At 47.1% G+C, this 16,498-nt stretch overlaps 1 protein-coding gene across 2 annotated transcripts in view; it reads left to right on the forward strand.

Annotated features, from left to right (window-relative positions):
• The window catches only part of LOC144938506 (transcription factor GATA-4-like), a 54,607-nt gene that overhangs the window by 21,215 nt on the left and 16,894 nt on the right, over positions 1 to 16,498 (forward strand). The window contains exons 3-4 of one of the 2 annotated variants that reach the window (XM_078866386.1): positions 11,713 to 11,808; positions 15,337 to 15,503. In XM_078866386.1, coding sequence (XP_078722512.1) covers positions 11,713 to 11,808; positions 15,337 to 15,503 — 263 coding nt within the window. The remainder of the gene's footprint in view (positions 1 to 11,712; positions 11,809 to 15,336; positions 15,504 to 16,498) is intronic. The other variant, XM_078866387.1, reaches the window with a different exon arrangement.

Below are 16,498 nucleotides of genomic sequence, written 5' to 3' on the forward strand. Positions count from 1 at the left end.
ACTACGAGAGCATTTACTGTGCCCCAGATCTTGCGGTGTAATCATTATCCACCGATCAATTCCTCGTTAGGATTCACAGCGAAAACCAATGGTACCACGCGGTTTTCACAATTGCCTTCCTGCACATTACAGTGGGATCGGTGTGGCTAAGTGCTTTTGTTGCGAATGTCAAACGAGTATCAAATGCCAAAACAACTTCGGTGACCAAACGGTGTCTGACAGGCCGTCTCCTACATATGTTGAACTTCTTTCGCACCGTACGTAGCCAACCGTGCTTCTCGGAGGTGCGGGGGTGGACACGGAAATCATTTCTAAAGAAATGAGTTACCAATCTAGATTTTAAAAAGCGTATGGCTTCCAGTCAGTAGCTTCTTAACATCGGAAGGAAGAGCGTTCCAGACGGCGCAATCTGTGAGCGCGCAATGCGCAGTGAGCGTCTTTGTTCGATCGTCATGGGCGGTGGTGGTGGGGGTGGAGGAATCAGCCATGAAACGTCCGCCTCTGTTATCGTGTAAACAACAACAGCAAAGCAGACACCATTGTCTCCCAAAAGCTGGCTTCTTGCCTTGGTTTGAGCGTTGAGCGAGAGATATCGTCCGAACTATGATGATGACCCTTTATCTCCGCGACTGTTAATTTTTAACATCAACTTCTTCTTCGCGGCTTCAGTCCAAGTGTGGCAACCACGCGAATATACACACATACGAAGACAAAGATCCCCCATATAGCCTTAACAGACTGTAGGGGCAAGTGTTGTTATAGCGAGCACCTATGAAGGCTGGAACGGTACACGAGGGGGTGGGTAGCCAGTGCCACGCCTGACCACCTTTGTCTCCCCAGTGGCGATGTTTACACACCGCACCAGGTACTCATTTCAGGCTGAGTCGACCTAGGGGAGGCCCAGGACCGGTTCAGATAATCGTCACTGGTGTTGGCCGTGAGCGGGAATCGAACCCGTGTAGCCGGGTTCATAGCGCAACGCGCTAACCGCTACACTACCGCTCTCCATATATATACACATACACACATATACACACACATATATACAGCACACATACTGAAGCGTTATCGACAGAAATCTATTCTGGAAGTGTACATCCTTTAAACAACCATGTAAGTTATTTTTGTTGTTGTATATATTTACCCGGTTGTATTATTTAAAGGACGTATATCGCGCACATGTTGAGTGTTGCTGCGTTGGAAGTGATGCATACAGCACGCACAAATAACAACAACAACAACAACCAAAACTCAATACATTCGTCAATTGTACTGCCCTAGGAGACGTTTCTGGAAGTTGCCCTTAATCTTGTTGGTACATCGAGGGGGCAGAGAGGTCTCGTAAGAGTTTGGAGATTGTACCATACACCCTGTGTACATAATATATTGATACGTAGGCTTTCGCGACCAATATCCGTAATAGTTTTTTTAGGTTAGATTGCGTAAATATAAGTGTGTCGTTAAACCCGCCACCCCCCGACACATCCAATGAGTAAGGTTTGTCACGTAAATATAACTTGACAATTCGTTACTAGTACAGCACACCGGTGTGTTGGAGAGAAAAATCCACAATGTTGTACTCAGATTGTAAATGTTGTGGGTTTGCTCTCCACAAAAATATAAAATGTTCTCCGCATAAACTCATTTGTATTTAAAGCAAAAAATCTAACTTTGCCGATACATTGCATCCTGGGAAACCACGTGCCCTGGTCTGCACACCGCGCAGTCTGTAAACTTGTTTGGATAAAAGTTTTAACGAGTCGTAGACCAACTATATTCATGCAATTAAGTTATATTACCAGCGTGTTAGTAGCCATAAACACGATGTTTAACGTGTGTATACGTTTCAAGTGTACAACCAGATAACCGACTTGTTTTTCCATCGGTTTAAAAAAGGTATACACACACACATACATGTATCATTGTGACTCCAGTTTTGGTGTTATACAAGTTACATTGCAATAATCATCCGTATTGTCCGGATTATAAGACGCTCGGGAGAGTAAGACTCACTCAAGACTTGCACTCGCTGCCAACCCAGCATCATTGTAGCTTGTTTAAGAGTGAGTGGTGGTGGGGAGTGCAACAGTCAATGTTAAACAAACTTTAAACAAATGTTTAACACGACGTAGAATGTTTAACTTTACGATCTGCGCGTGTCTATGGAGCTTTCTCCATCTCTGTCTCCCCTGCGACGACCAGTCGCTTCAGTTGTGCCTCTGTGTGAACTACAACGTCCAGATTTGGGATTGTGAGCCATACGATGATAGCTTCAGGAGTACGCGTTGGCGAGATGTTAACTACCTCGTCTGGTATACGGGAAGGTCGTGGGTTCGATCCCGACCCTGACGTATATTTGGAGTTTGCGTGTCTCTTGTCCACATGGTTGCGTGGATTTTTCTCTGAGTCCTACGGGATCTCCCATGCGTTTAGAGTCGTTGGCTGCTATAAAGTTCCACACGGTAAGCCACTTCGTTGAGCTATCATCTGTGGCTAAATCGCTTCTTAAAAAAAACGAGCTATACAGCTTAGTGGGCCTTACCTGGCAAAATTTAAAAAATGTTTTAGATTATGACAGCTTCGGGAGTAATGTGATTAACGCTGTGCAGTCCGCCGGAGATCTGGTCTCGTAGAACAAAGCAGGCGGTCACTGCGACGCGGTTCGTATGTACGTGGAGCTTCTTTCGCACCGTACGTAGCCAACCGTGCTAATCGGGAGGCTGTGCGGTTCACTCGCTGCGCCGTGGGTTCCCCTCTTCAATGCTGCTGCTCCGAAGCGGTTGATGATGATGATGATAATGATGTCGTATTTCTTGACGGAGCGCAGTCGTGCGGAGCAGTGGTGGTGGAGGTACCCTCGATGAGGAGGGGGGAGGGGGGAGGTTCGTTTACGAATGCCGGCCATCCCAGATTGTTGTCCGGAACCTCACACGAGGTTCGTGAAGGCGGCGAGTCAGTCCATAGTGGAGGAGGAGGAGGGGGGGGGGTGCGGGGCCCGGGGCGAGTCACTCCGTGTGGGTCTCCCCAACGCCATGCAACTAAAGCAGAAGTGTTACATCTGATACCGTGGCGTCGAAGCGCGCCCCCCCCGACCCCCAACGTGCGGGGCTCGGGGCGGTCGCCCCGATTCGTCGTACCCGAGGGACGGCTCTGGGTGTAGGGCCGAGCAAGGTCGGTGTTTTTGGTGTAACGGGAGGACTACGCTTCCTCGGATGTTTTTGTTTTATTACTCGGGGGAAAAAAACCCCCAATGCGCTAAACTCTGAATGTTTGTCTATCCCTCTCCGACTGCAGTGCCGCAGTGGGCACTGCTGTGTTTAAACTGTACGAATTCAGACGTGTCCGTGAAACTGCACAAATTTACATATTAAGAGGCTACGTTCTGGGCTGTGGTCCTTCTTCAAAACGAGCCGTGGTGGGGAGAAGGGGGCGGCTGTGGGCGGGCCTGGCCCTTAGCACCTGACGGGGGTTCCCTCCTTTACAACCTTGCACACTCGCCTCGCTCACGTTACATGCATACATCTATACATAGAGCGCATATCAATAGAACAACACAAAGTCGCGCAGGGAAAATTTCGATTTAAAGCTTTCGTAACTGCAGGGATTCATCTTCTTGGTTCTTTCGGTAAAGTCACGTAGAATGGAAATAATAATAAAATAAAAAAATACAATTATTTTATAATTATGTTTTATTTTTATTATTTTAAATAACTTTATTATTATGTTTTCTTTTTATTATTTTATTATTTCCATTCTACGTGACTTTACCGAAAGAACCAAGAAGATCGCGCAGGGAACTTCCGCGGATTTCCTCGCTGCTCGGACCGCGCGTGTTTGTCTAAACTCCGCTCAGTAGCAGCCGCAGTGTGGAACAAAAGTTGGCAAACACGCATTAGGTCTTGTATGTCACCGGCCTCGTCCCAGTAAATGATTGAAAGGGGGTCCTTTTCTAACGCATATATACAAAGACAAAAATCCCCCCTATAGGCTTAACAGCCTGCGAGGGCCAAGTGCTGTTTGCGAGTGGCACCGAATGAAGGCCGGCACGGCGCACGAGGGGCCTCACTTGAGGCTGAGTCGACCTAGGGCTGGCCCAGGACCGGTACAGATAATCGTCACTGGTGTTGGCCGTGAGCGGGAATCGAACTGGGCACGTCGGGTTGGTAGCGTAGCGCGCTGAACGCTGCACTACCGCTCCCTCCTTGGCAAAGAAAAAGATCCCCCGTATAGCCTTAACAGACTGTTGAGGCAAGTGCTGTTAGCGAGCACTTATGAAGGCCAGAACGGCACACGAGGGGGTGGGTGGCCAGCACCACGCCCGGCCGCCTTTGTCACCCCAGTGGCGATGTTTTTACGCAACGTACCAGGGACTCACTTGAGGCTGAGTCGACCTAGGGGAGGCCCAGGACCGATTCAGATAATCGTCACTGGTGTTGACCGTGAGTGGGATTCGTAGCATAGCGCGCTAACCGCTGCACTACCGCTCCCCATAGGCATATATATACACACACAAACGCATAATTACCGTAATATCCCGATTAAGAGACGCATTTCACGCCCCCTGACCCTGTATTGAAACGCAACATTTGGGGGTACGTCTTATAATCCGGTACTGGAAACGGCCCTTCTTTGTGGCGCGTAAATGATGTGCATTCATGTGCCATTAAGAAAGGCCAATTGCCCGAAACGTCACTTCTATAATAGATGTGTTTCTTTTAAAGCCAGGGTGTTATTGACGAACGTATTGAATTTGTGTATTAATTGTGCTTGTTGCAACACTGGCAACACACACATATATGTAGTACGACTAACTATTGCATATTAACTCGGGTTGTGGAGCGGCGGTGCAACCGGTAATCTCGCAACACTAACGTACGTACGTATGTTGAACTTCTTTCGCACCGTACGTAGCCAACCGTGCTAATCGGAGCTGGGGGCAATGAACCCCCTGTGGTTCTTGAGTCCGATTCCCAGTCGTGGCGAGATACCGAGTGGCGTGATATCTGAATTGATCCACCGCACCCCTCCCACCCCGTAATAAATTCGCAATGACGAGCGGGGTGAAGTATGGCTGACAGAAGGGGCGGGTGGCCTCGTCGGCGCTTTGCAATGACTTCGTCGTCTCACTCCTCACACGCGCGAACAAAAAAAAATTGCTCAACCCCAACAGACTCCGAGGCTACGTCGCAAAAAAGCGACAACGCTGACTGCCGATTTTTTTTATAATTATTATTACACGCTTTTTTTATTAACTCATTCTGTTGTTGTTCATCTTCTTGGTTCTTTCGGTAAAGTCACGTAGAATGGAAATAATAATAATAAAACATTATTATGTTTTATTTTTATTATTTTATTACTTCCATTCTACGTGACTTTACCGAAAGAACCAAGAAGATGAATCCCTGCAGTCACGAAAGCTTTAAATCGAAATCTGTTGTTGTTGTCGTTGTATCCTCAAATCGTGTAACTCAATTTTAACCCACTTCCCAATGTGGTATCGACTGCAAATTTGGTATACTTACGTCATACTGATGACAATACTATATTCTATCATAAAAAAATATTTTTTGTATTGTTATGTTTCGGCTTGGGTCTAATTGTCCACACTCAACTGACGTTGGCTGTAAATCACCACGCTCCCTTACGTTATGGCAAGCTTCGAGGCAACTTCGTGGAGTCGTGGAGTTCTGCCATTACTAGTACGGTACATTTCATTAAAGCGTGTTTTCAAAAAAGTTTTTTTTTAATATTACTTATTTCCAAATGCGGTGCTTCGGGACCCCACATGCGTGCGGTAACGCAGTGCAGCAGAAGGATTGAGGCACGCACGAAGGAACACTTTGGCATTTAGAGAGCACACGCGGGCTTATGATGACTTCGTCCAAACTGTGCAACGTTTCTATCCGTCTACTTTACCAGGCTAAGGCCCCACTGAGCTATACGTTAGCTCGTTTTGAGTAGCGACCTGGCCACCAATGATAGCTCTACGAAAGTGGCTTATCACGTGGACATTTATGGCAGCCAAATGCTCTAAACCAGGGGTCGGGAAAAAAAAGTTAGAAGAATAAGCCAGAATAATATTGGAATTCGGTCGAAAAAACTCAATATTTCAAGAGCCGCAATGCACTGAGGTGGTGGTGATTACGAGACGGCGTCACGAAGAAGTCCTTGAAGAGCCGCACGTGGCTCCTGAGCCTCAGGTTGCCGACCCCTGCTCCAGACGCGTAGACGTTGATTCAAAAATACGGAGGGGGAAAAAAATCCAGAGGACCCGGAGAAAAATCCACGCGACCACAGGGAGAGAGAGAGAGACGCAACCTCCTAGATATGAAAAAATAATAATAAAATAAAAGTAATACATTTAAAATAAAAAAATAATTAAAGCAAAAAAGCCACGTCGTTTCGATCGCAACACAAGCAGTCTTCATTAGGTGCCTGTTGAAGACTGCTTGTGTTGCGATCGAAACGTCTGGGTTTTTTGCTTGAATTATTTGTTATTTTTTTAAAAACGTATTCTTTTATTTTCTGTCTACGTGACTTTACCGAAAGAACCAAGAATACCACGACCTTCTGTATCCCGGGCGAGGGAGATAACATCTCGCCACCGCGTTCAGACAAGTGAGTGGGCATGGGCAGGACGCGTCGTGGTTACAAGAAGCGATGAAATCGGTTCACGTGCTGGGGGGCTCACTTGGATTGTGACATCATCAAAGGATCGCGGGAGGTGGTCTGCGGCTCGGGGGACGTCTTCATCCAGCAGTGGACTGACCATGGCCGATGATAACGATGACGTTCATAAAAACAACGATTTCTACCCCGACTAAGAACATCGTTAGAATTGACATTAAGTCAGTCACGATGCTTTTACACTCGACAATGGCTATTCTCGGCCACCCCAGAGGGGAAAAGAGGTACCATACAAGGGGGTATAAAGACAAAGATCATCCGTATAGACTTAACAGACAATTGGGGCAAGTGCTGTTAGCGAGCACCTATGAAGGTAAGCACGGCACACGAGGGGGTGGGTGGCCAGCACCACGCCTGACAGGCTTCGTCTCCCCAGTGGCAATGTTTACACCCACCGCACCACGTACTCATTTGAGGCTGAGTCGATCTACGGGTGGCCAGGGACCGGCTCAGATATTCGTCACTGGTGTTGGCCGTGAGCGGGAATCGAAATCGGAACTCGGGTCGTCGTCGGCATCGTCGCGCAGCGCGCTAACCGCTGCGCCACCACTCCTCAAAGTGGTGGGCGGAGGGGAAAGGCTCACATTCATATCCACATCCTGAGTGGAAAACTCCATGAGTGGGATGAGACCCAAAAGAGCAAAGCACGCGGACTACTCTCACGAGCCCCCAAGCCTTTAATAACCTTGCTCAATTCAAGGAAAATGAAAACCTTTTATCTACAGCAGCTTTGATAGGACTATTCGTTGCGAGCCGTTTGACGTTTTTGGATCTTCGGTGCTCGGCACAACTTTGTTAACAAACAAATAAAACCCCCACGCATCCAAACGCACAAGCCCCATCCATTGCAACCCCAACGCACTGTCAGTGCAAGTGCTGTTAGCGAGCACCTGTTAATGCACGATGGGGTCGGTGCAGTCTGCAGCACCGCGCTCAACCGCCTTTGTCTCCCCAGTACTGATCGTTTCTATACGTCGCACCAGGTGTTCATCTAAGGCCGCTGTTATAGCGGTGATGTTAGAGCCATAACTGCAGGTATTGTTTTATTGTATGTAACTTCTTTCGCACCGTACGTCGCCAACTGTTCTAATCGGAGGCGTGGCTTATTTTAATCCTTGATGGTATAAGGTACACAACTGTTCAGTTAAAACACCCACTTAATTTGTTTAAACTTTTGATTTCTGTTACTAATATCACTCACCACTTATGTTAGCCGTAAGCGCGAATCGAACTCACGACATTCATCCGTTCATTCAGTCTTTCGTCCGTTCATTCCATATTTCATCCGTTCACATTCAATCATTCACCGGCCATTTAATTATTCGCCGTTTAATTCAAGAACAGCATTTCATCCGTTCAATCAATATTTTGTCCGTTCAATTCAATCATTCACAGGTCATTCAAACATCCCCCCGCCCAGCCACCAGTTTGGTTTAGTGACTGCGGCGAATGCGTGCGGAGTTTATCATTCAACCAGGCGAGATGCCACCGAGTCCACACGTCTCATTCGCGATGGATCTGTGTCTTTACGGAGTTGGAGGAGGGAGCAGGAGGAGAAAGGTGCAAATACAAACAGGCTCGGTGCAAACACAGCCAAGCTATTTGTCATCTTACCAGGAGGGCCTTAGTCGGGGTGGCACGGCTACATTGGGATGGGTTAGCCAGTTCCAGCCAGAGTGGTTTGCTCTTCACGTTAGGATATTAACCTGAAGAGCACGAGTCATCAGGGAGGTTGGGAGTGATGGCGTGGGATTCAGTTTAAGTTGGTTTGGTTAATTATAAGACAGCGGACTCAAATGCGCCTCCGTGTCAGTCTGTCACGGCAACAATTCTGCTTGACGAATGCACCTTTTCATCGTCATCAGCATCAGCCATGGTCAATCCACTGCTGGACGAGGTGCCTCCCCCATACTGCTGCCACCTCTTACAATCCCGCAACGTCATAATCCACCCGGCACCTGCACACGAGCTGATTTCATCGCTCCATCTCCTCGGTGGATTTCCCTCTCGGGTGTGTTCCCTTCATCAGCCGCCACTCCGCTATTTTCCTCGACCATCGGCCGTCAACCCCGACGTCTCCTGCCCAATGCCCCTTTTTCCTTGTACTTCTAGATACGCCCTGCACCTACGTTTTCAAGTTTCAAGTTTTTTCAAGTTTTATTTATTAGGTATAGCCCTGTGAGCCATTCGGCTCTTGAATCGGGTGCAACCGCAACAAACAAAAAAACTAAAACATGAACAAAAAACATCTTATATGTATGGTCTCTAAGCCACGTGTTCATCTATTAGTCTCTCTCTGAATGTAATGCCAAGCGTACATCTCTCCAAGACTGAGTTCATCACGAGAGTCTAACCTAAAGTGCGTCGCTGTCTCTCTCCTTCGCCCGATGCATTGACACGTGGTGCGCGCGCTCGATCGCTCGCGTGCGTTTCGTGCCTGGACGGGCGCCGTTGTAATTGACGGCGAGCTGTCATCTGCCCGCAGTTCATCATTCGGCCGGCCACATTTGCCAGCGCAAGAGTTTAATTGCCCGAGAATTAAAACAAAAAAAACACAAACGACGTGGGCGGGACACGTGAAAGAGAGAGCTAGTGTGTGTGAGTCCATTAAAACCACACGGTTGCTGAGTCAGCCGTTTGCTTAACAAACAGAAGCAGAAACTCCATTCTGTGTCTCCACGTATTGGCCTAATGGCTCTCCGGTCCAATAGTATCAGGCAACGTTGGTTTAAGCAAGAGATATACGAGTACAAATTGCAAAGGTACATAAATTCCTGCCGATGTTTCAACACCTAATTAATGCAGACCCAAGAAGTTAGGTTCACCTACCGAATTGCCACTGGTGATGTGCATCATCATTTATCTAACCATAATGTGTCCATCAATAAAAATCAACATCTATCTAGATATCAGTGGCATCATTATTAGCTAGCAATCGTCCACCAATCTTGTATCCATTCATCATTCCATCCATTGTCATAATTAATGTTAATATAAAAAAATACTAGAATTACATATGAAATATTTATAAACCGATGCAATTTAAGGAAGATCGTTTCAAATCAGTGCATATTGCCTCCCGCAGCAAATTAAATGAGAAACACAAGTAAGATTAATTAAGTCAAATACATCGTAGTGACTTAAGAAAAGTAAGTGGGCCTGGACAGAAACACATCGCTTGGAGGAGATGATGATCGATGGCAGGTTGGCAGCCAAAGGAGAGAACACACCTATTGGATCGTTGCCTGGTGAGTTCATGCGATATGAACAATGATTGGGGCCAGCTTTCATTCCACAGTGGATAGATATCATGATTAGCAACATCACGATGATCTAATCACCATCTACCGTCATCTATCCATTCATTACCACCAATTCACCCTTATAATCATATCTTAACCATCTTCCATCATCTATATATCAATGTATCATCTGCAATAATCATCAGCCATGGTCAATCCACTGCTGTATGAAGGCCTCCAAAAACTTCCACCACCTCTCACGATCTTGTAACCTCACAATCCTCCTTGCACCTGCACACGAACTCTGATTTCATCGTTCCATCTCCTCCGTGGACGCCTTATCTTGCACGTTCAATCATCACTATCAACAGCACCATCATAAACCCATCATCATGATCTAACCTTCATGATCTAACCATCATCATCTCACCATCATGATATAATCATCATCACCATCATCATCACCACCGTGCATCATTGCGTGTCCATGGGAACTTTGTATTTATACTAAAGTAATACAAAAGTGACTACAAAAGATTTAGAAGTGAGTAGTTTTTTCAAGATTTAATATTATACTGTAAATCACTTTCATGAATCAGCCCCCAAATCTAGTCTCCAATCATGTTCTCATTATACTGTCCTTGATAGCGGCGTTCAAAGTCCAGTATAGCCTGGTGGAAGCGCTCGCCTTGCTCCTCCGAGTACGCTCCCATGTTCTCCTTGAATTTATCAAGATGAGCATCAAGGAAAAGGACTTTGAGGGACATCCTACAGCCCATTGTGCCGTAGTTCTTCATCAGAGTCAACCAGCTCCACGTAGTTTTCGACCTTGTGATTGCACAGGAAGCCACGAACCACTGCAACAAAGCTGTTGCAAGCCACTTTCTCCTTACTAGTGAGCTTCTTGGGGAATTCATTGCACTCCAGGATCTCCTTTATCTGTGGTCTGACAAAGAAACCGGCTTTGACCTTTGCTCAGACAGCTTAGGGAAGAAGTCTTGAAGGTAATTGAAGGCTGCCGACTCCTTATCTACAGCTCTGACAAAGTGTTTCACAAGGCCCAATTTGATGTGCAGTGGTGGCATCAGCACCTTCCGGGGGTCCACCAGTGGCTCCCACTTGACGTTGTTCCTCCCCACAGAGAACTCGGTCCGCTGTGGCCACTCACACCTGTGGTAGTGCGCCTTGGTCTCCCTGCTGTCCCAAAGGCAAAGATAGCAGGGAAACTTGGTAAAACTGCCTTGGAGACCCATCAGCACCATTTTGAAGTCTCCAGGGACCTCCCAGCCATACTCATCATACTTCAAGGCATCCAGCAAGGTCTTGATGCTGTTGTAATCCTCTTTGAGGTGCACCGAGTGAGCCAGGGGAAGAGACGGGTACTTGTTACCATTATTGAACAGCACGGTTTTGAGGCTCCTGGATGAGCTGTCAATGAAGAGGCGCCACTCATTCTGGTTACAGGCGATTCCGATTGCCTCGAACAGACTGGTCACATTGTGGCAGAAGCAGAGCCCATCTTGACGGGTGAAGAAGCTGCTAAAAGGTTGGTGATGCTTCCTCGGATCTGCGACTTGCACACTTTTATCCAACAAGTTCCACTGCTTGAGCCTAGACGTCAAAAGCTCAGCATTGGACTTTGTGAGACCAAGATCTCTGATCAAGTCGTTGAGGTCTCATTGGTTGGGGTAGTATGGGTTTCTCTCCTCAGCTCCACCTCTGAAATTGTCATCTGGATCTACAACGTCTTCCTCGCTCTCTGACTTGCTGCTCTCTTCTAAAGACGGCTGCTCTCTCTCCGGAGGAGTGGGTACGTGGAGCTCATGGCAGTGTGGCACCGGGGCGATGGATGAAGGAAGGGCCGGATACGTGATAGCAGGTAAATTCTTGCCAGTCCGACGTTTGGAAGGGTCCACCATGCAGAAGTAGCAGTTGCTTGAGTGGTCACTGGGTTCCCGCCAAATTCTTGGGATCGCAAACTTCATGGCTCTCTTTTCCCCTCTGTACCATCCTACAAATATAAATGTATTTCACCCATGACTAATGTGTAAGAGATTCTCGCAACATTTTTCATATATGATGTATTTTTTCAATAACATTGAAAATTGTAAAACATTTTAAAATTATAAACTTTTACAATAACATTTTTTTAAACATATTTTATAACGTATAATTCAAAGAAACAATTGTCCATTGCTGGCAGGTGAAATGAGGTGCCCAGGGTTTGTCTTGATCCCCGACAGGCATGCCGAAATATCCCTTGTAGGCCTCGCACATCTTAGCAGACGCTTCCACAGAGTACTTTTTCGCTCTTGTCTTGATAAATTGGCCGCAGACATAGAAAAATGTGTCTGCCGGATGCTTGCAGCCTCTTGATGCAATCTCAGAAAAATGCAGATATGTATCCACTTAGGCATCTGGAACTAAACGGAACTGGTGGGCTTAAAGCCCCTGTATTTATACTACTATTTATATTACTGGAAAGTTCTAGAATTTTCTAGAAGTTTACTCCAAGTTTACTCAGCACTGAATCTATCTGGAATGTTCTGGAAAATAGGTAAATTTCAAAATATCAATGTCCTGGTCACAAAAGCAAAATTTGTCGGGAATAATTGCAATTTTATGTACTTTTGAGGCATAAGCAATTAGGAAATAGCACTTACTACCCAGGAACAAAAAAATGTGTTACACAGTGAAATCGATTGGGCAAGCCTGGCTCATTGTTTACTCCTGCGGGCAACGCATTCCAATAGTGGGATGAGTTGCTAATAACGCGTGCTGCACCATATGCCCGTGTCTGTATGCATGCGTATCTATACATAGATGCCACCCACCCCCTCGTGTACCGGTACGGCCTTCAAATCCGGCCTTCATAGATGCTCGCTAAGAGCACTTGCCCCAACAGTCTGTTAAAGGCTATAGGGAGACCTTTGTATTTGTCTATGTATTTGGGAAGCAGTAGTGCAGCGGTTAGTGCACTGCGCTATGAATCCGGCCACCCGGGTTTGATTCCCGCTCACGGCCAACACCAGTGACGAACCGGTTCTGGGCCTCCCCTAGGTTGACTCAGCCTCAAATAAGTACCTGGTGCGTTGTGTGAACATCGCCACTAGGAGAGACAAAGGCAGCCGGGCGTGGTGCTGGCCACCCACCCCCTCGTGTGCCGTGCCGGCCTTCATAGGTGCTCGCTAACAGCACTTGCCCCAACAGTCTGTTGAGGATATACGGGAGATCTTTGTCTTCGCGTATCTATGTATCGATGCAGTCGTATCTATAATAACCACCATCTCTGTATATATATGCATGAGTGTATATCTATGCGTGCATGTGTATCTATGCAGTAGTGTAGTGGCTATCGCACGATCTGAGTAATGCGGATAATAGGACGCCGTTCAACAAGGCAGGACAGAAAGAACCACGGATTATCGCGGATTATAGGAAGAAGAATATGGGGCGCGGATAATGGGATACGTATTCATAAAACCGACAGCTCCCGTGGAAAATAAGGGTCGCGGGTTCTAGGGTAGCAGATGAGCGGAGTTCTTATCCGCGACCCTCAGTGCCACAGTCGCCACAATTGATATACTCTGTACGTGCTCATATAGATTCTCAAATCACGATGGGTCGAGGCGTGTAAAACTCTTGAAGCCTGTTGACGGACAGCGCTTTTGAGTGTCACTTGCGTGTAGAAGTCTCGTTCGGGCTGCCCACACCTCCCTCTCGTGGGACACGTGGGAACTACGCGCCTAAGGGCAAGCCGAATGAACTTTGATTAGAATCAGCGTACAGTAGAACCTTGGATTGCGAGCATAATTCGTTCCAGAAACGTGTTTATAATCCAAAGCACTCGTATATCAGTTGTGATCATATACTTAGGTTTTTTTTTCGGTAAAGTCACGTAGGTAAAACATCAAAATTAATGAAAATAAAATAAAATAAAACAACAAATCACGACGTTTCGGAGGCAACACAAGTCTCCGTCATCAGGTGGGACCGTCACAGCCAGATTAGCTGCATCAAGTGATCACGTGACGCTCGGCAGACAAAGCGTATACACGTACTACTCGTATTGCAAGACCTCGCTCGTTTATAAAATAAATATTTATTTAAAAATTTAGCTCGTCTTGCAAAACACTCACAGACCAAGTTACTCGCAATCCAAGGTTTTACTGTATTTATTTATACTGGAGGAATCCGATGAGCTATCAAGCTCTTTTTTTATCACACAGGTGCAGTCGCGGCGCGGGTAAGAACGTCACAACAACAAACACTAACAACAAACACCGACGGGAGTGCAGGGGTTCGCCGGTTGGACTCCCAGCGTGACAACAATTACCCAAGCTCTGCAGCCCTACATGTGTTAAGATATTATTGGTTCTTTCGGTAAAGTCACGTAGAAGGGAAATAATAAAAATAAAACAATAATATTCTCACGACGTTTCGATCGCAGCACAAGCAATCATCATCAGGTGTGAAAACCACGGCAAGACAATTTGATGATAGGCTTGTGTTGCAATCGAAACGTGGTGATAATTTTTTTGTTTTATTTTTATTATTTCCTTTCTACGTGACTTTACCGAAAGAACCAAGAATATGAATCCCTGCAGTCACGAAAGCTTTAAATCGAAAAATGTGTCAAGATGTTTTCGGCTGCTGAACGAGTGTTTGTACACGAGGGAGCAAACCAGAGTGCTCCGAGAAATACCCACGTGTGCGGACGGGGGCAACGCTGTTGGCAACTTTCTCGATTCCAGCCACCTCTGTGCATGCCATGTGTGCTGGAGTAAAGTGTGGGTACTCCCATCTCTTCCAAAACTTTTAGTCAGGGTGGAAGAGGAGAGCAAATGACCTTCTAGAGGGGCTCTCTTGCGTTATCCCTGCAGCAAGGAGGCCCTTCCACCAGCAGTGGCGTGAGCAAGCAGTTGCAGGGCCGCGCCTTTACCTCTTATCACGAGCATGATGAATCGACGAATGTCGTCAAGGAGCATAAACCATCACGCGAACACCGATCATCCTCGCAGCGGCTTTTGACTGTGTTGTCTTTATTTTTATTTAAAGTTGCGCATTTATTTAAAGTTGTGCATTTTGATGCGACATCACATTTCTCAACCCCCCCCCCCTCGTCACACATCGTCACAAATGTCTGACCACCCCCCCCCCCCTAGGTGCGTGACGTCATTTATGGACGGTCCCTTAAGAAGCCGCTGGAGCTGTGCACTTTTAGATAATCTCGATTGAAATCTCATTTCTTTACAACTGTTTTTTTGCGTTTTAGTTTCTTGTCCTTCCGCCGCACCTCCGGCTCGCACGGTTGGCTACGTACGGCGCGAAAGAAGTTCAACACGCACACAGTGCGTACGTATCCCCAACCACTAACCCCCGCCTCCCCCTTTTCCTGGCCACACAGACATGTTGGACGAGTCCATGGAGGGGCGGGAGTGCGTGAACTGCGGAGCCATGTCCACCCCTCTGTGGCGGCGAGATGGTACGGGCCACTACCTGTGCAACGCGTGTGGCCTCTACAACAAGATGAACGGAATCAACCGGCCACTCATTAAGCCCCAGCGGCGCATGGTGAGTTAAGCGAGCACCTATTGAGGCCGGCGCTCTGCGAGGCGGCGATGTGGCGAGCGCCACGCCCGGCCAACTTTGTGGCCCACGTGCCGATGTTTGCAAACCGCACCGAGGATACTCATTTAAGGCTGAGTTGACCTCGGGGAGGTCCAGGACAGATGCCAATTTACACCGATGGTGCCGATGTTTGCAAACCGCACCGAGAATACTCATTTAAGGCTGAGTTGACCTCGGGGAGGTCCAGGACAAGTGCCAATTTACACCGATTGTATCCATGGCCGGGAATCGTACCCAGATGCCCGGGGTCATGGTGCAGTGCGCTAACCGCTGCACCACCGCTCCCCGCACATGGAATGCATAATGTGACAACCCGGTGCACGGCGTTCAATAAGTTACACACAGCAAATGCCATACGCACACACAAATTACTTTACATGCAACATACATACATACATGGATGGAATGTGCCCACGTAGCCATATGTCCAATTGTGAAAATCCCCATGTGCCAAGGTGCCATGGTTTCTTGTGTACCTGTTTGCCCGTGCGTCTGTGTCCATACATTCATGTGTCTGCGTGTCATATACATGTGTCTGTGTGTCATTCATCTGTGTATCCATGTGTAATGTAGTAACTCCACGGGAGACGACTTCACGGGTAACACACTCTTTATTTTATCAAACTTGGTTACAGGTGACTAACACCTACTTTGTATCTCGGGTGACAAACACCCACTTGGCTACTTGGCGACTAACGCCCACTGAGTTACTCGGATGACCAACATCCACTTAGTACTTGGTGACAAACACCCACTTAGCTACTTGGCGACTAACGCCCACTGAGTTACTCGGATGACCAACATCCACTTAGTACTCGGGTGACAAACACCCACTTAGCTACTTGGCGACTAACGCCCACTGAGCTACTCGGATGACCAACATCCTCTTAGCTACTTGGCGACTAACGCCACTGAGCTACTCGGATGACCAACATCCA

This window comes from Lampetra fluviatilis, chromosome 22 (assembly GCF_964198595.1).
Source record: "Lampetra fluviatilis chromosome 22, kcLamFluv1.1, whole genome shotgun sequence".
Classification (NCBI taxonomy): domain Eukaryota; kingdom Metazoa; phylum Chordata; class Hyperoartia; order Petromyzontiformes; family Petromyzontidae; genus Lampetra; species Lampetra fluviatilis.